This window comes from Salvelinus namaycush, chromosome 2, assembly GCF_016432855.1.
Source record: "Salvelinus namaycush isolate Seneca chromosome 2, SaNama_1.0, whole genome shotgun sequence".
Classification (NCBI taxonomy): Eukaryota; Metazoa; Chordata; class Actinopteri; order Salmoniformes; family Salmonidae; genus Salvelinus; species Salvelinus namaycush.
In genome coordinates, this window is record NC_052308.1 from 26,269,328 (window position 1) to 26,289,797 (window position 20,470).

Here is a 20,470-nt window from a genome sequence, read left to right on the forward strand (position 1 = left end):
GAGGGGTTGGGTTAAATGCAGAAGACACATTTCAGTTGAATGCATTCAGTTGTACAACTGACTAGGTATCGCCCTTTCCCAAATAATAGCAACAGTAAAAAAATAAAAATAATAATTATCAGTGTTTGCTCAATGTTTGGAGTGTTGACAGTCAACATTGTTGTAACTGGTTTCAACGAGTACAGGCCTTTATGCATCGCACTTCTCCTAAAATATATATATATTTTTTTTGTGAAGAACGTTTTCAATATGCAAAATATAGTCTAGGCCTACGGTTGATACTGCATTATAGGACTGAATAATTGAAATACGTCTGGAGGAGCGCATCTTTGGTAACCAGATGAGAGGCGCTCTTTGGAAATGGGAATGGATACATGCCGAATGGATTATGTACTGCAGGTAGGCCTACGTGAATTGTGAATAATGCAAAAGCATGTCGGCCAAAGTCTCACTAGTATACCATTTAGAAACCTTTGATGGCTAGGCTACTTGGCTAATGCATGGCCAGGATAAGAAAGACACCAGACACATTGCTGTTGAACCAGCTTTCATTATAGTAGGGTAAAGGTAGCCTACTAAGGACTTGTTTTTTAATCAAAAATTAAACTGAAAACAAGCATTTGTTACAGATTATTGAATCTCTCGTTCCATGATTTTTTTTTTACAGGAGCTCACTAAAATAATGTAACAGCCTACATATATAAAAAGGGGATGTCCGCTCACTGTTTTGCTGTTGCCAAATAAAACTTTGGTGATTAAGATTTATTTCAAAGCGGTCTTGGGCAGCACAAAAAAAAATCTTCCTTCATTGAAAGGAGGGGAGGCTATGCTTTGTTTTTAATCAAATTAAATTGGAAAAAAAAGTTTTTGTGCACACGACAGTATTCATATCTTGTTTTTGTTGGTAAATGTGAATGAAAAAACTGTTCACTTTTGACAACGGTTTTCATGCAGATACCTTGTCATAACGTAGAGAACGCTAGGATCTTCATTGAAGAGGTCAGGGAGGAGGAAGATGGCTGCTGGGACTGTCCTATAAGGTTTTAAAGAAACCATTTATAAAAATTGTGATGTGCATAATTATGAGACAAAGCAATACCAATTGTACATACCTTTGTACCTTTGTGTGCCTCCTCGTCACACAAACAAGTGGGCAGTTCAGTCATCTGCGCCCAAAGCAGCTATAGCCTTCAACATATTCAACATTCAACCTCTTTGCAGATTGACATCCATTGAATTGTGTCCATTTTCTGTTTTAGAAAGAATTTTAAAAGGTAGAAAATGCCAAACAATACAGCCATTTGCACAAATATGAAAAGATAGATGGTACTGTATCATTATAAAACAATATCTATTTAGATAATACAAGGGAGAAACCTTACCTTAAATTGAGGAGATCTTAAAAATGTTCAGTTAAGTGCCTGCACCTGCTGTTTTCTCAAATTCAAATCCACATTTTTCAGTTGGGCAGTTAGTTCTAAGGAGGTTCCTTAATGAACTCCACCTCCTATGGGGTTCATGGAAGTACCTTTTGGGGGGCATTTTTCAGTGCCAAGAACCATGAGGTTCTTCAAATAACTTTAAGGATCTTAGAAGAACCATTGTTGACCCCCTCATTTTTTGAGTTAACGCTTCTGTTGTCAAAATCCATGCCATAACCAAACGTATTACAACTAAGACCCGTTTTTGGTTGGTCTTAAAAATCCGCAAAAGCGCATACTGAAAATGGCACTTTGGCGCACGTTTAAAAAAAAAATGACGTACTTTATTCATAGATTTTCAGATATGAGAACAGAAAGAAAAACAATACAACAACCCCAACCCCTTATTCCACCAACCGCTCACCACTCCCATCCAGCCACTCATCTCTCCCATCCACCCACCCATCCTTCCCATGCATCCAGCCACTCATCTCTCCCATCCACCCGCCTATCCCTCCCATCCACCCATTTATCCCCCAAACATAAATGTGTAAATGTATATACATAAATGCGACATGCTCATAATTGACAAATGCCGAAGGGAAACATAAAGTAAGCCTACATTCTACTGCACAGTCCTTATTAAAACTACTTAACACTCCTTCAACCCCCTCTAGCTCCATGAATATCTTAGTCTACGCCATTGCCACAGGGGAGTTGGCAGGATGGAAGGTCGACAACATCCCCTGGTCTCCAGAATCTAGGAACACACACACACACACACACACACACACACACACACACACACACACACACACACACACACACACACACACAGTTTACAGTAGGAATCTCCAGGAGTCATGGAGACAATAATCCCCATAGTCAAGAGAATAAGGAGGAACAGCCAGTACAGGATACTACTGAAATATTGAACAGAAAACTGACAAACTGACTATACTGCATCTCTCCTATCTTTTCCTCATTCTCTTTCTAGGTCTCCTGAATTCAATTTTTATTGGCACAAACATGTTTATTATTGTGGATCCACATTAGCTGCTGCCAAAGCACTCTTCCTGGGGTCCAGCAAAATTAAGGCAGTTTATTAAAAAATGTAACATTGCAATACATTCACAGATTTCACAACACACTGTGTGCCCTCAGGCCCCTACTCCACCACTACCACATATCTACAGTACTAAATTCATGTGTATGTATAGTGCGTATGTTTTCGTGTGTGTGTGTATGTGTATGCATGTGTCTGTGCCAATGTTTGTGTTGCTTCACAGTCCACGCTGTGCCATACTGTGTTTTTTATACGTTTTTTAAAATCAAATTGTACTGCTTGCGTCAGTTACTTGATGTGGAATAGAGTTCCACGTAGTCATGGCTCTATGTAGCACTGTGCGCCTCCCATAATCTGTTCTAGACTTGGACGAGACCTCTTGTGGCATGTCTTGTGGGGTGTGCATGGGTGTCCGAGCTGTGTGCCAGTAGTTTAGACAGACAGCTCGGTGCATTCAACATGCCAATACCTCTCATAAATAAAAGTAGTGATGATGTCAATCTCTCCTGCACTTTCAGCCAGGAGAGATTGACATGCATATTATTAATATTAGCTCTCTGTGTACATCCAAGGGTCAGCCATGCTGCCCTGTTCTCAGCCAATTGCAATTTACTAAGTCCTTTTTGTGGCACCTGACCACACGAATGAACAGTGGTCAAGGTGTGACAAAACTAGGGCCTGTAGGACCTGAGCTTGTTGATAATGTTGAGAAGGCAGAGCATTTCTTTATTATAGACAGACTTCTCCCCATCTTAGCTACTACTGCATAAATATGTTCTGACCATGACAGTTTACAATCTAGGGTTACTCCAAGCAGTTTAGTCATCTCAACTTGCTCAAATTTCACATGATTTATTACAAGATTTAGTTGAGGTTTAGAGTTTAGTGAATGTTTTGTTCCAAATACAATGCTTTTAGTTGTAGAAATATTTAGGGCTAACTTATTCCTTGCCACCCACTCTGAAACTAACTGCAGCTCTTTGTTTAGTGTTGCAGTCATTTCAGTCGCTGTAGTAGCTGACATGTATAGTGTTGAGTCATCTGCATAAATAGATACTCTGGCTTTACTCAAAGTTAGTGGCATGTCGTTAGTAAAAATTGAAAAAAATCAGGGCACCTAAACAGCTACCCTGGGGAATTCCTGATTCTAACTGGATTATATTTGAGAGGCTTCCATTAAAGAACACCCTCTGTGTTCTGTTAGACAAGTAACTATTTATCCACATTATAGCAGGGGGTGTAAAGTCATAACACATACGTTTTTCTAGCAGCAGACTATGATCGATAATGTCAAAAGCTGCACTGAAGTCTAACAAGACAGCCCCCACAATCATTTAATCAATCAATTTCTCTCAGCCGTGCTTATTGAGTGTCCTTCCCTATATGCATGCTGAAATTCTGTTGTCAATTTGTTTACTGTGAAATAACATTGTATCTGGTCAAACACAATATTTTCCAGAAGTTTACTAAGCGTTGGTAAAAGGCTGTTAAATGTTGCCAAAGTCATTACAATTTCACAAAATATTTAAACACTCACGCACTTACAAATCAGTTTGTTCCCTCTTTCCCTGTCCCAGTCCCACTACATCTCTCCTTTTCACCCAATGCCTCTCTTTCTCCCCCCCCCCCCTCTCGTTATCCCGACTCTCTCACTATATCACATGCACACTCATACACAACCATGGACAGCCCAACTTACACTCACATCACTGTTCCCCCCACCCCAAAACACCCCACACTCACTCACATCACTGGTCCCCCACCCCAAACCACCCCACACTCACTCACATCACTGGTCCCCCACCCCAAACCACCCCACACTTACTCACATCACTGGTCCCCCACCCCAAACCACCCCACACTCACTCACATCACTGGTCCCCCACCCCAAACCACCCCACACTCACTCACATCACTGGTCCCCCACCCCAAACCACCCCACACTCACTCACATCACTGGTCCCCCACCCCAAACCACCCCACACTCACTCACATCAGTGACCCAAAGAGTTCAACCATGTGGCACAAAGTCACAGAGAGCCCGGAGCAAATACAGCTTCTAATATCCGCTGAACACACACATGCGCACACACACACACACACACACACACATTTCCAGGGTGTGTTTCCCATGGCCTACTGGAAGAAGGTGTGTCTGAGTTATCACACACTGAACAGAGGAACCACTAGCGAACACACATACAGATGGAGAGAGAAAAAGGGATTTATAAGCAGTAATTGAATAATACTGAGAGGGAGAATTACAAGTTTGGACATTAGCACATCAATTGGTGTCACCTTGTTAGTCAGTATGTGTTACACCTGTGCTGGCCTGTCCATCTCATTAGTCTGAAGGTGTTTCACCTGTGCTGGTCCAGGTGATATTTTATCTTTATTTAACTAGGCAAGTCAGTTAAGAACAAATTAGTATTTTCAATGACAGCCTAGGAACAGTGGGTTAACTGCCTTGTTCAGGGGAAGAATGACCTTGTCAGCTCGGGGATTCGATCTTGCAACTTTTCGGTTACTAGTCAAACGCTCTAACCACTAGGCTACATGCTGCCACTAGGCTACCTGCCGATATTTAAGAGTGCCTGGCCCAAAAGCTCCAGTTGCCTTGAGAGAAGTGGAGGGTTAACACCTTTAGTTGGCTCTACCTATTTGATTTCTAGATAAGCAATCCTGATCTTCCATGTTTTCGATTTGTTCCACTTTTTGCTTTGCTTCCCGTCTTTAAGTTTGGTGTAGGTTTTTCTTTTGTTTGCCTCTTCTTGGGCAAATTTAGTGGGCACCTTAAGTTGGGGTGTCTTTTAGGTCACAGTTGTTGTTGCTGGTCAACTTTCAGTGGACCCCATGAGTGTCTTTCAGAACTGCTCCTTAAACCACACTTGTTTCGTTTCGTTTTGGTTGTTGTTAATGACTGTTTGTCAGGGGATTTTAACCCCTAAATGTTGTCATTATCAGATGTTTATAGCTAACAATTCAATGGTCATGATGAATAGGTATGGTGACATTTTGACAATGTTTTTTTACATCTCTTGACAAGTTCTCAGAGAAGTTTTACATAAAGGATTGTTGCATATTACGTTTACCCATTTTATGCGAAAAACTTATAGACAAAACAGATTTTAGACGTACTAAATCAAATGGTTTCTCAAAATCTGCTATAAAGATTATACCTGGTTATCTTGTGTTCTCATAGTTTTCCATTATTTCTAATAGTTGTCTCCAATATATCTTCCTTTTAAGAATGATGTCTGATCGTGATAAATAATGTCCGATAGGACCTTTTTATTCTATGAGCAATAGATTTTGCAAATACTTTTGTGTCACAACATTGAATGGCAGGCTTGGGTTTTGCTAGGGCATTTTGGACGGGGTGGGGAATGGGCTTGATCAGAAGGTTTTGTGTTCAATCCCAGTCATGGACACTGTTTTTGAATTTTTATTTGAACCCTATCCCAAACCTGAAACCATTCCTGAACCATTCAAAATGAATGCCTACACTTAGGAGAAATGGAACAATACAGAGCAGCAGGAGCAACAAAACTGTTTGAAATGTGAAGTTTGGAGCAACTTTGAAATTTGACATTTGGAGAATGCGGATGAACGTCTAATTCTGCATTGAGACTGAGCGCTTGTTGGACGTATCGGTCGGCTCTAAACACAATACAGCATCAGGTTGAGAAATTGATGGGTTTTGGTCCGTAGATTACAGGGCATTTGCTAGCCAAGACAGCCACAAACAGAGTAGGGCAAGGAGAATGGACTATAGCTGATACAATACATTCACAGTAAGAATAGGGAGGTTTGGGTTTTAACAAGAATGGCATTGGCTTGTAGAATACAGTACAATGGAATGAGTCTGAATTGCCAGAACCATTCAGAGAATGGGGAAAATGAACATCAGCCATCACAATACACTCTTAGAACAAAAACATTCCAAAAGGGTTCTTTGGCTGCCTACCTTAGAACAGGCCTGGGCAACTCCAGTCCTGGGGGGCCTGATTGGTGTCACACTTTTGCCCCAGCCAACACACCTGACTTAAATAATCAACTAATCATGATCTTTAGTTAAAAATGCAATTAGTTTAAATCAGAATAGGGTGACACCAATCAAGCCCGCGAGGACTGGAATTTCCCAGGCCTGCCATAGAATAACCCTTTTTGGTTGCTGGTAGAACAATTTTGGTTTCCATGTAGAACTCTCTGTTGGGTAACACCATGGTGTAGCCAGAGGACAGCTTGTTTCCATCCTCCTCTGGGTACATTGACTTCAATACAAAACCTAGGAAGCTCATGGTTCTCACCCCCTTCCATAGACTTACACAGCAATTATGACAGTTTGGAGGACGTCCTCCAGAAGTTATCAGAGCTCTTGCAGCATGTCCATCCAATCAAAGTATCAAATAATTAATATTTATTTATTTCACCAGGTAGGCCAGTTGAGAACAAGTTCTCATTTACAACTGCGACCTGACCAAGATAAAGCAAAGCAGTGTGACAAAAACAACAACACAGAGTTACACACGGGATAAACAAACGTACAGTCAATAGCATAATAGAAAAATCTGTATACAGTGTGTGCAAATGAAGTAAGGAGGTAAGGCAATAAATAGGCCAATATTGGCAAATTACAATTTAGCAATTTACTCTGGATTGATATAAGTGCAGATGAGGATGTGTAAGTAGAAATACTGGGGTGCAAAAGAGCAGAAAAACTAAAACAAATATGGGGATGAGGTAGGTAGTTGGTTGGATGGGCTATTTACAGATGGGCTGTGTACAGCTGCAGTGATCGGTAAGCTGCTCTGACAGCTGACGCTTAAAGTTAGTGAGGGAGATATAAGTCTCCAACTTCAGTGATTTTTGCAATTCGTTCCAGTCATTGGCAGCAGAGAACTGGAAGGAAAGGCGGCCAAAGCAGATGCTGGCTTTGGGGATGACCAGTGAAATATACCTGCTGGAGCGCGTGCTACTGGTGGGTGTTGCTATTGTCATGACGTTGGCCTGGGGGTAGGTTTATGACAGTCATAAATACCTCTTCCCCCCTTTTTCCTCTCCCTACTCTACTGATGTGACAAACGAAAACCCCTTTGGTTAACATAGAGATTCTGGGAACATCAGAAGTTGGGGGGAAATGAACTATATTCTGGTAATCCGACCAACTGAACATATGCGGTGGTACTTAAGGTATATTATGTCAGTTCGGTTGTCATCTGGCACATTCTTATCAATGATAGAATGACATAAACTCTACTGTGGAAAGTCTACACATCAGAGGTATCGGATTCACCTGGAATTGTTGTTCAATTCAAATGTTTGAATATGAAATTATTTGTGAAGAGATTAAATGTAATTTTAGCTTCCAAATCAGAGATTTGGGTTTTCATAAGTTTAGGGCTCTGCTCAACCAGTGGCCCGCCCCTGTGAAGAGACATGGGTTATAAACTTTTCAGACACACCCTTCTCCATCCACTATATAAGCTATTGACGAAAATTTTACTTCCTGTTCCGAGGATGTGAGGACGACGGTCCGATGTCAGAATGGTTCAGATAATAACTACAGAACGAAGCCAACATCAGCGTGAGCTTTGGTTGCGAATGGTATGAACTTTGAACTCTTATTCACTATAGAAGTGATACCTCCTAGACATTGAGTTAGCAACAGCAGCTGCAAACGTAAATTAGGACAGACAGAGTATCCCGTCTACCACACAACTATCCAATTGACCACCAGAGACATTCTTCAAAGGACAAAGGACTCGGTTTGGCAACACGGCCTTCCATCTACCACCAACCTACTGAAGCGCAGCTCAGAGTAAATATTTATTGCATTTTCTTTTCCAAATGGGCGGTAATTTAGAATGCATAAGATATTGTATTTACGATAGCACAGCTTCGCCCTTTGTTCCTCAGTCTTCTCGCTCTTTCACTCAAACCCAGCCCCTTTTCTTTTGTGTAACAAGCTGTCATATCTGTTCCGCCCGCTAAGGACGTTTTCCCTGATGACGTAATTTGTAATCAAGGTATGATTCATTCTGTGTATATGTAATTCTGTGTGATTAGTTAGGTATTTAGTAAATAAATAATTAAAACCAATTTTGTATTGCTGATTCAACTTGTTAGCCAGGGTTCATGAAGATAACCAAGAATTTACAAATTTCAGATGAGACTGAAATAAGGTGACGATTAATATTGACTGCTATTGATGTAAAATATTACTAGGTCTTTAAGAGTTTATTCGGAAGATAACAGCTCTATAAATATTATTTCGTGGTGCCCCTCCTCTCTAGTTAATTACATTTACATGATTAGCTCAATCAGGTAATATTAATTACGGAGAAATGATTTTATAGAATAGCATGTCATATCACTTAATCCGGCATAGCCAAAGACACGACACTATGGTGACAAGTGAGCTGAGATAAGGCAGAGCTAAACCTAGCAAAGACTTATAGACGACCTGGAGCCAGTGGGTTTGGCGACTAATATGTTCAGAGGACCAACCAACGAGAGCATACAGGTCGCAGTGGTGGGTGGTATATGGGGCTTTGGTGACAAAACGGATGGCACTGTGATAGACTGCATCCAATTTGCTGAGTAGAGTGTTGGAGGCAAATTTGTAAATGGCATTGCTGAAGTCAAGGATCGGTAGGATATTCAGTTTTACGAGGGTATGTTTGGTAGCATGAGTGAAGGAGGCTTTGTTGCGAAATAGGAAGCCGATTCTAGATTTAACTTTGGATTGGAGATGCTTAATGTGAGTCTGGAAGGAGAGTTTACAGTCTAGCCAAACACCTAAGTATTTATAGTTGTCCACATATTCTAGGTCAGAACCGTCCGGAGTAGTGATGCTAGTCGGGTGGGCGGGTGTGGGCAGCGATCGGTTGAAGAGCATGCATTGAGTTTTACTTGCGTTTAAGAGCAGTTGGAGGCCACGGGAGGAGTGTTGTATGGCATTGAAGCTCGTTTGAAGGTTTGTTAACACAGTGTCCAAAGAAGGGCCAGATGTATACAGAATGGTGTCGTCTACGTAGATGTGGATCAAAGAATCACCCACAGCAAGAGCGACATCATTGATATATACAGAGAAAAGAGTCGGCCCGAGAATTGAACCCTGTGGCACCCCCATAGAAACTTCCAGAGGTCCGGACAACAGGCCCCCCGGTTTGACACACTGAACTCTATTTGAGAAGTAGTTGGTGAACCAGGCGAGGCAGTCATTTGAGAAACCAAGGCTATTGAGTCTGCCGATAAGAATACGGTGATTGAGTCGAAAGCCTTGGCCAGGTCGATGAAGATGGCTGCACACTACTATCTTTATCTATGGTGGTTATGATATCGTTTAGGACCTTGAGCGTGGCTGAGGTGCGCCCGTGACCACCTCGGAAACCAGATTGCATAGCGGAGAAGGTACGGTGGGATTCAAAATGGTTGGTGATCTGTTTATTCACTTGGCTTTAAAAAGACTTTAGAAAGGCAGGGCAGGATGGATATAGGTCTGTAAAAGTTTGGGTCTAGAGTGTTTTCCCCTTTGCAGAGGGGGATGACCGCGGCCACTTTCCAATCTTTAGGAATCTCAAACAATACGAAAGAGAGGTTGAACAGTAATAGAGGTTGCAACAATGGCGGCTGATACTTTTAGGAAGAGAATGTCCAGATTGTCTAGCCCAGCTGATTTGTAGGGATCCAGATTTTGCCGCTCTTTCAAAACATCAGCTTTCTGGATTTGGGTGAAGGAGACGCGGGGGGGGCTTGGGCCAGTTTCTGCGGGGCGTGCAGGGCTGTTGGCCGGGGTTGGGGTAGCCAGGTGGAAAGCATGGCCAGCCGTAGAGAAATGCTCATTGAAATTTTCGATTATCGTGGATTTATCTGTGGTGACAGTGTTTCCTAGTCTCAGTGCAGTGGGCAGCTTGGAGGAGGTACTGTTATTCTCCACGAACTTTACAGTGTCCCAAAACTTTTTGGAATTAGTGCTGCAGGATGCAAATTTCTGTTTGAAAAAGCTAGCCTTTGCTTTCCTGACTGACTGTGTGTATTGGTTCCTGACTTCCCTGAAAAGTCAGGGGGGACTATTCGATGCTAGTGCAGTACGCCACGGGGTGTTTTTGTGCTGGTCAAGGGCAGTCAAATCTGGGGTGAACCAAGGGCTATATCTGTTCTTAGTTCTACAGTTTTTGAAAGGGGCATGTTTATTTAAGATGGTGAAGAAAGCACTTTCAAAGAACAACCAGGCATCCTCTACTGACGGGATGAGGTCAATATCCTTCCAGGATACCTGGGCCAGGTTGATTAGAAAGGCCTGCTTGCAGAAGTGTTTTAGGGAGCGTTTGACAGTGATGAGGGGTGGCCGTTTGACCGCGGACCCATAACGGACGCAGGCAATGAGGCAGTGATCGCTGAGATCCTGGTTGAAAACAGCAGAGGTGTATTTGGATGGCAAGTTGGTCAGGATGATATCTATGAAGGTGCCCATGTTTTTTACGGATTTGGGGTTGTACCTGGTAGGTTCTTTGATAATTTGTGTGAGATTGAGGGCATCTAGCTTAGATTGTAGGACGGCCGGGGTGTTAAGCATATCCCAATTTAGGTCACCTAGCAGTACAAACTCTTACGATAGATGGGAGGCAATCAATTCACATATGGTGTCCAGGGCACAGCTGGGAGCTGGGGGGTGCAACAGCCAGGGACTTATTTCTGGAGAGATGGATCTTTAAAAGTAGAAGCTCTGTTTGGGCATAGACCTGGATAGTATGACAGAACTCTGCAGGCTATATCTACAGTAGATTGCAATTCCGCCCCCTTTAGCAGTTCTGTCTTGACGGAAAATGTTGTAATTGGGGATGGAAATTTCAGAATTTTTGGTGGCCTTCCTAAGCCAGGATTCAGACATGGCTAGGACATCAGGGTTGGCGGAGTGTGCTAAATCAGTGAATAAAGCAAACTTAGGGAGGAGGCTTCTGATGTTAAGTTGTCCCGCCTAGCCCTAAGACGTTTTTAACAGTAATGAAGGCTTTTACGGTTGCAGAAGTCAGCAGATGAGAGGGCCTGGGGACACACAGGGCCTGGGTTAACCTCTACATCACCAGAGGAACAGAGGAGGAGTAGGATGAGGGTACGGCTGAAGGCTATAAGAACTGGTCGTCTAGTGCTTTGGGAACAGAGAATAAAAGGAGCAGATTTCTGGGGCGTGGTAGGATAGATTCAGGGCATAGTGTACAGACAAGGGTATGGTAGGGTGCGAGTACAGTGGGGGTAAACCTAGGCATTGAGTGACGATGAGAGAGGTTGCATCTCTGGAGGCGCCAGTTAAGCTAGGTGCGGTCTCCGCATGTGTGGGGGGTGGGACAAGGGGGCTATCTGAGGCATGATGAGCAGGACTAGGGGCTCCGCAGTAAAATAAAACAATGAGAGCTGACCTAAACAACAGAATACAAGGCATATTGACATTAGAGAGAGGCATAAAGCAATCACAGGTGTTGATTGGGAGGGCTAAGATAACAACGGGTCTAAGACAACAACAGTGGGTAAATGGCGATAAATGGGCAGAGAGGGTCAGTTAGCTACACACAGGGCCTGAGTTCGAGGCTGGGGCCGACAGATAAACAAAATGAAGTACCGTGTTAATGAACAGTCCAGCAAGCATCAGCTGTGTAGCCGAATGATCATAGGGTCCAATGAGCAGCAATAGATAGTCGATTACTATGCTAGGCGAACAGTGTACAGGAAGCTAGCGGGCCAGGGATAGCACATCGGCTGAATTACGTCAGCAGATCAGCAGACCAGTCGCGATGGATCATCGGGGCGCCGTGTCGACAAAGGGTCCAGGACAAATTGGCAAGAGAGGTATTGTAGTTGGTGTACTTCGTTTGCTAGCCGTGAGATGGGCCTAGCTCGATGCTAGCTCGAGGCTAACTAGTGCATGCTTCTGGACAAGGGCGTTAGCCACAATAGCCACTCGGTAGCAGATAGCTAGCTACAAAGATCCGGTGTAATGGTCCAGAGCTTGCGGCAGGAATCCGGTGATGTAGTGGGAAAGAAAGCAGTCCGATATGCTCAGGTCTGATATCCCGCTGTGCAGACTGGCAGGTATTATCTGGGCTATCCAGGCTAAAGCGGCTGGTGTCCATGCTAAAGGTAAAGACCGCCATCAGTGGCTAACAATGACTAAATAGCTAGTAGCTAATTAGCTGGCTAGCTTCTGATAGCTAGCTTCTGATGGAGGTTCCAATTATAAGATCTAAAAAATAGCAGATCCGTACCCCATTGGGTGAGGCGGGTTGCAGGAAGGTATTTTTCTTTCGAAAATGGAAAAAAGAGATTGAAATATAATGAAATGTATACAAAAAAAAAATGAAAAAGACTGAATATTCACATGGGACAAAAACAAATACGTCTTACTGCTGTGCCATCTTGGGGAAAACATCTAGTATTGAAAGCATAAGCTACAGCTAGCTAGCATTGCATTGCATAACATGTGGTGAGTACTTGACTCAAAGAGAGAGACGGACAATAGTTGAACAGTTTTTAACAAATCAATTTCTTCCAAAATGAAGGAGAAGCAAGTCTAAACTGCTTACTGACTGTACACTAACATCACTGCATGATTGTAGCGGGTTTACTAACACGTTAGTTCTATTAACTATGTTGACTATGGTGTTACTTTAGTTAATATGGTGACAATGATGTAGGCTGTGTGTAGCGGTTATTATATGGTTTGGCTTTTTGGTATTTAGAATTTTTTTAGGATCCCCATTAGCTGTTGCAAAAGCAGCATCTACTCTTCTTGGGGTCCACACAAACATGGCTTAATACAGAGCATAAATAGATAAGAACAGCTCAAGGACAGAACCACATCAATTAAAAAAAGGCACACGTAGCCTACATCTCAATACATACACACAAACTATCTAGGTCAAATAGGGGAAAGAGGTTGTACCGTGAAGTGTTGCTTTATCTGTTTTTTGAAACCAGGTTTGCTGTTAATTTGAGCTGTTAATTTTTGCTGTTCATTTTTCGTCTCTATACAATACTGTACGCTTTCTTGAATTTGTTCTGGATTTGGGGACTGTGAAAAGACCCCTGGTGGTATGTCTGGTGGGATAAGTGTGTGTGTCAGAGCTTGGAAAGGTTTTTTCACCTGGTCACATACAGCTGATGTATTGTACATTGAAGTCCACAAGTGAAGGGGAAATGTAAGAGGAGGAGAGCGCATAGATGTGAAAAGGAATACAACGTGGCTGCAATGAAAGTGAACTGTGTTTACACGTGATCAGAGGTGTATTCATTCTGCCGATTCTGTTGGAAAAAAAAATCTTAAACGGAAGCAGACAGAACAAAATTAGGATAAACATACCTGAATTTGTCCAATAAATATTCTCATTTGCAACTGTTGTACTAATGATTACACTCTATATCATCTAGATGCAGGCAAGCGTGTGCAAGTCGGTATTGAATGTGTCACTGGCTGTCCTTTTGCCACTTTCTGTCACCTCAAATTTGTCTCTCGACCTGTCTGCACCTACGTTGGAAACTTTCATTCATAGGCTAGGTTGTAGCAACCTCATGATGGGTATAGGGGAAATTTGAGTATCATGTAGTAGCCTAAACCTATCAATGTTACATTGAACTGGGTGAATGGAATAGGAATGACAGTCTCCAATATGCTGTAATAGAAATAAGGCCATGATCATGAAAAAAATATGTAATCCTCCCTCATCTTAAATGGGACTGAACACCACTGCTCTCTCACTATTTAATACTCTCGTGCTATTTCTCATTCTTTGTATGAAGGCAGGTGTTGGAAGATGGGGAAGGAGGTAGGGAGATGGAGGGAGGGACGGGTAGGGAAAAACAGAGGAAGGGAGGGAGATAGATGGAAGAAGTAAGGGGAGCTGGGCTATGCTGGGTCATCCCTCCCTATCTGGACAACAATTTGTATTTTTGGTTTTATTAGGGATCCCCATTAGCTGCTGCCAAGGCAACAGCTACTCTTCCTGGGGTCCAAACACATTAAGGCACAAGTTTAAAATAAATTTAAAATAAAACAGTACATCATATAACATTACTTCACCACTACTTATCCACAACAAAATATGTACAATATCACCATATAACAATACCACAGTGTACGTGTGTGTAGAGTGTGTGTGCTAGCTTGTGTGTGCGTATGTGTGTGTGTGTGTGTGAGTCTCCTCACAGTCTGCATTGTTCCATAAGATGTAGTTTTATCAATTGTTTTAATTGCCAATTAAGTAGGGAGGGATATGGAGAGAGAGCGAGAGAGAGAGAGGGAGGGAGGGATATGGAGAGAGAGAGGGAGGGAGGGAGAGTTGGGAGGGATATGGAGAGAGAGAGAGGAAGGAAGGGAGAGTTGGGAGGTATATGGAGAGAGAGAGAGGAAGGAAGGGAGAGTTGGGAGGTATATGGAGAGAGAGAGAGGAAGGAAGGGAGAGTTGGGAGGTATATGGAGAGAGGGAGATGAAGGAAGGGAGAGTTGGGAGGGATATGGAGAGAGAGAGATGAAGGAAGGGAGAGTTGGGAGGGATATGGAGAGAGAGGAAGGAAGGGAGAGTTGGGACGTATAGGGAGAGAGGGAGATGAAGGGCCGCAGGAGAGAGTTGGGAGTGAGATGGAAACTCTGTCTCGTGCCACTGCTACTGTGAAAGAAGCTAAAAATAGCAACAGGGGAACGTGAGGTGCTTACTAAAGAGGAGACACGCACTGACAGGAGATTTCTGTGTGTGTGTGTGTGTGTGTGTGTGTGTGTGTGTACTCACACTACGTGAGCAGCCTGTGGAGGCGAGGGCTAGACAGAGCGTCAGAAAAAGTGATGCACGGTGCAGAAAAAAGGTAGAGAAAGAAAAGACACTTGAGCCAGAAGAACGGGCAAGACGCGCTTAAAAACGAGGGATGTGGTAGAAAGTAGAAGAGAGAGAGGGGGGTGGAGATATAAAATAGATAGGAAAAGAAAAGAGAGAAAAAGAGACGAGGACAAAAAGAGGCAGAAAAAAGGTCTGGGAGAAAGAGAGAGTAAAAAAGATAGAGAATAATAGAGTTAAAACAGAGGGAGATAGATTAATGATGGTTAATTACAGCAGTCAGTTTAGAGCTATTGTAGTTTATCTACATTAATCATCATCAGTAATACGGTATTATCAGAGAGAAGGGGAGGGAACGAGGGACGAGGCAGAGAGAGATATATACATATAGAGAAAGATACAGACAGATAGAGCACAGGCAAGTATGTTTGTATGTTTGTTTATTCCATGTGTAACTCTGTGTTGTTGTATGTGTCGAACTGCTTTGCTTTATCTTGCCCAGGTCGCAGTTGTAAATGAGAACTTGTTCTCAACTAGCCTACCTGGTTAAATAAAGGTGAAATAAATACAAATAAAATAAAGTGAGCAAGGAGGCAGGAGGGGGAGAGTGTATCCGTTGCTGTTGATGCATACTGTAAGTAGTTCCATCCTGACTCATGTCATACTAATTATGGTTTGGTGGAGTTTCATATCTTAAAGCTGGAATCTGTAGCAGTGAAACTGACGTTGCAATATTACAACAACGAAGACATTACTTCAAACAATGAACATCATTGCACACGCGATACAACAGCATAGTATGTACTGTGCTTTCTTTTTTTACGATGCAGGATGCTTCTCTTCCCCGTTTCAAAAACTAAACTAAAACGATAACAAATGTGCCTGGGGCAACCAGTGGCGCTGTTCCACCTGAAGCAGATATATCTCAGCTTTAAGTAAATTAAATGTATAATATAAAAGCTTGTCATCTGTCAGGTCTGTCCTTGAAGCGAAGCCAGACAGTCTATAGGATGGATGACAGCATTATAACTAGACGCCACTTAGGGGACTGACAAAGATATTGGAAAGCAGGTGTACATGGTGGTGGTTACGTTGATGCTCTACACTCAAGATAACAACATTCATAGAGATACCAACTGGTCCTGAAGACCCACACGGTGTGCAGGCTTTTGATCCAGCCTACCTCGAACATTTGATTCAACTGTTTGATACCCACATTGCAACCCAATAAATGCTTGCACGTTATAAATGACGTCACACACTTGCTCACGTTGCCAACCTCCAACTGTGAAACAGTCCTAAGAATATGCCTCTTTCTCTTCATCCCTCACACACAAGCAGGGTGTGTGTAATCTTCATGTACTGTACCATAATTAGCGTGTTAGCTACCTAATTTCGTATGTGTGTGTGTTTGTACAAACGTGTGCTCGTGCTTGTGTGTGTGTGCGTCTACCTGCCTGTTTCTTTGTGTGTAATTTTTGGTGTATTACTTAGGCTACTGTATGTGTTTTGTTTTTCGTTCTGACTCTGTAACCACATTAAGAGCAGTCCGTTGGTATACTGTGTAGTGTGTGTAGTAAGGCTTTTATCACAGCCAGAGAATCTCAGGGGCCGCTGGGAATTCTGAGTATTCTTCTCTTATCCTTTCTTTTCTATCTCTTTCTTTTCCCATCTTCATTATTTTCCCCCCAGTCCAGCTGACCATAAGGCATGCAGTGTCTGAGCTTCAATAGGCTAGATCACTTCAGCTAGGCAGGCAACAGCTAGGAAAACACTACAGCACTGATGCCAACGCTACATTTTACACTCAGTGCAAAATATCCCCAGGATCTAAACCGATAATATTGCAGTGAATTTGGGAGCGGATGCAAATGGGAATCGAACCCGTAACTTTGCATCTCTTAGTCCAACACCTACAGCAAGATAGTATGCCAACAAGACAACATATTGTAACAAGATGGCTGGAGTTATAAACAGGGAGTTTTCATTATATGATCAACATATTCAGGGGTAGCCAATGGCCCAAATGACAAGACTTAATACCGCAACCATAATAATGATCACATAGTCAAACAGTCTCTCATGTGTCTTCTAGAACAGATTGACCAGCAGTAGAAACAAAACCAGGACAGTAGCAACACCACAGTACTGTAACGTTGTACTGTACCACGGTAATGAAAAGTTAATGCCTTGCCTTGTTGCTATATAAACAGAAACATGGGCTATGTATCACTTTAGCGTCCTCACCCTCCATCTCAGTGGATTCTGCTACAGAGCTAGCTGTCCCTGACCAGACGACTGTGGGACTGTATTACATTCACATTACTCTATTATTCATTCTTAGAAAGACATCTGAGTCAATTCCTTCCTCAGTGAATTCATATCACACACTTTAATAAGTCATATTACTCATCTACGATCATCTGCAGGGGCTTTGATATAAATAACATGACTCCATTCCTTCCCGCTGACTACGGATTCAATTCTGCTTTTTCTTTCTTGTTCTTTCTTTGTTTGAACCCAGACCTCATAGTGAATGGGTGAGCGTGTGGGAGGGACAAGTAGGGAACAACATTTCCATAATTGTACTTCCCCTACTAGGCTTTGTTCCCTTTGGTGAAGTACTGATTCAGCTTGACCCTCTGGTCAGACATTTCCTAAACCTCCTAATGGTTTAGATGAAGCAATAAAGCATGATGATTATTGTAACAGCCACTCTGGCCTCAGGCTCATACAATAGTATACTTCAGTTGTAATACCATTGGGATTACAGCATTGTACACAGTATATACTGTAGTTACATAGAGTTCCAGGCCACCACCCTCCATTAAGAATGCTATTACACATGACCTGCCACAACATGCAATAGGAGTACCATTTCATGTAAAACAATCAAACCTGGCTGGGATGCCTTTTACATGGCTCTCTATAGACTTTTCACAAACACAGAAATCATATTTCCTACCAGTCCAGTGCAGTTTGATTTCAATAGCATGTGTGTGGGTTAAGGCTAATAGATTTCATTAACCATAAATCAACTTAGTACAACCTTCTCCAACCTCTACAGCTCCAAACAGCCCTGCAGTGGAGAGAGGGAGATGACGATAAGGGAATTCCCTGTCCTGACTGTCCTCGTTCCATCTCTCTCTCTCATTAGTAACTGTCAGTCTGTCACTCAGGCCCTGTGCTCTGAGTCCATCTGGCTGGTGAAAGGAGAGAGAGGAGAGAAAGAGAAGAGGGGGGGGGCTGAAACACACACAGCCTTATTAGCATCTGGACATCTGCTCTGTCCCCTGCCACCTTCTGCAACCTACTGCCAACATCTGCCACACACACAGGCACACACATGCACACACAGGGACATATACACAGGCACACATTTATGATCACGCACAGACACACACAGTAGCTCAGAGAAGGGATCCATGCATAGTGAGGTGTGAGAAATGCTTGAAGGGATCTGAGCAGGGGTTCTGCAGTCATTTAGCCAGACAACAACCAACAGCAGGTAGCAAGCAGGCAGCTGGCAGGTAGAGAGCCAGAGCACAGGGGAACAGAGCCTAGGATATCAGTCAAAGCCTGAAACAGTGAACCTTCATCCCAGGAGACATCCCCATCCCCAAGCCCCAGGGGAAACACCTCCACATCACTTATGCATGCACATACACAGATGACGCGCACACACGACACACACAGAATATATAAGCTTGACAGTTCAGAGAAAACTCTTCCCCCTGCTCTCTGAATGAACAATGCCACACACAGGTCTTCTCTACACCTTTACTTGTCTCCTTATACCTTTCCCTCCCTCTCTCCCTCCCTTTTCCATCCATCGGTTTACTCCTCCCTCCACTTCTCCCAGTTGTCAAGAGCCCAGTTGTCAAAGTCAGCTGCAGCTGACCTAATGAAGAGGTAGAGATTTATTAGCGAGAGAAAAAGAGAGATAGAATAGAGAGGGAGAGAAAGAGAGAGTGAGAAGACAGGGAGAGAAAAAGAGGAAGCAAACAATCCGAAGAGCAAATGAGCAAATAGAAGAGGCGAGAGTGAGAAAGAGAGAAAGACAGAAACACAAAGAGTAAAGGCTGCAGAGAGAGTATAGGGAACAGATAGAGAGGATAGGAGAATAGAGCGAGATCCGACAGAATGGTATAGAAGGAGAGAGGCACCAGTAGCTCTCTCCCTCAGTAACAGTGCAACAGTATGAAAGTGAGGCTGTAACTCACCGTCTGTGCCAGGTCCGGTATTCCGATGCGGATCACCAGCGTGTTGCCCTGTGCCTGCGCCATGCCTCCTCCTGCACTGGGGCTCCGCTCCCGAGCGGGACGGAAAGAGAAAACACTGACAGAAACGGGAATGCCGCTGTCCTCTTCCCGTGAGCTGCCGCTGTCAGAGCTGGCCCCCTGGCTGCCGTTGGTGTGTGTGTAGGGGTGTGAGTGTGTGTGCTGGTCCTGCTGTGGAGAGCTGGGTGGCTCATGTTTGCCGGCTGCAGGACGCAGAGGCATGCTCCGTGTGAGTGGCTCGCTCTGCACTCGCTCACTCCACACACACACTGCTCTCACTCGTTGGCTCACGCTCTCGCTAAACACACACACCACTCGCACCGCACATCACTCGCCTGGGAGAGAAAGAGAGAGGGAGAGAAAGATGAAGAGGGATTGGGGAGGAGAGGGGAGGGGGGGGACAACAGAGGATAAGAGGACGAAGGGGAGGGGAGAGAGGGAATAATTTTTTGAAGATTTAGATACAGTAAGTAACAAGGGGATGTGTGACAAACTGAGAGGAGTTGAAGACATGAGTGCAGAAAGGAATAGATAATCACTTCATGGTGTGTGACTTAGTAGGAGAGAAACATCCTACAATCTCCAACAGGCATACATACTTTGAAATAAATTCATTAGAGAAGAAGCAGACTTCTGAAATTGAGATTAAAAGCAACACAACAAACAATTCTTATTTTTTGAGTACAAAGGTCTATTTCTGAAAAGATCCTTCAGTCACCTTTAGGTCCAACAAGAGAGTGAGAAAAAAAAAAATATATATATATAGAGAGAGAGAGAGAGAGGAGTTTCTGAGGTGACGAATACTGAAATACAGTTGAAAGTGAAGCGTCAAAGCAGTGATGACCATTTCACCTATCAACACAGGATTAATTCTCTAAC

General features: G+C 43.2%; 1 protein-coding gene across 1 annotated transcript in view; it reads right to left on the minus strand.

Annotated features, from left to right (window-relative positions):
- The window catches only part of shank3a (SH3 and multiple ankyrin repeat domains 3a), a 684,304-nt gene extending 664,607 nt beyond the window's left edge, over window positions 1-19,697 (minus strand). Inside the window, exon 1 of the mRNA XM_038964510.1 lies at window positions 19,535-19,697. Within this exon, the coding sequence (XP_038820438.1) occupies window positions 19,535-19,597 (63 nt within the window). The 5' untranslated portion in view covers window positions 19,598-19,697. The remainder of the gene's footprint in view (window positions 1-19,534) is intronic.
- Window positions 19,698-20,470: the final 773 nt, after the last annotated feature.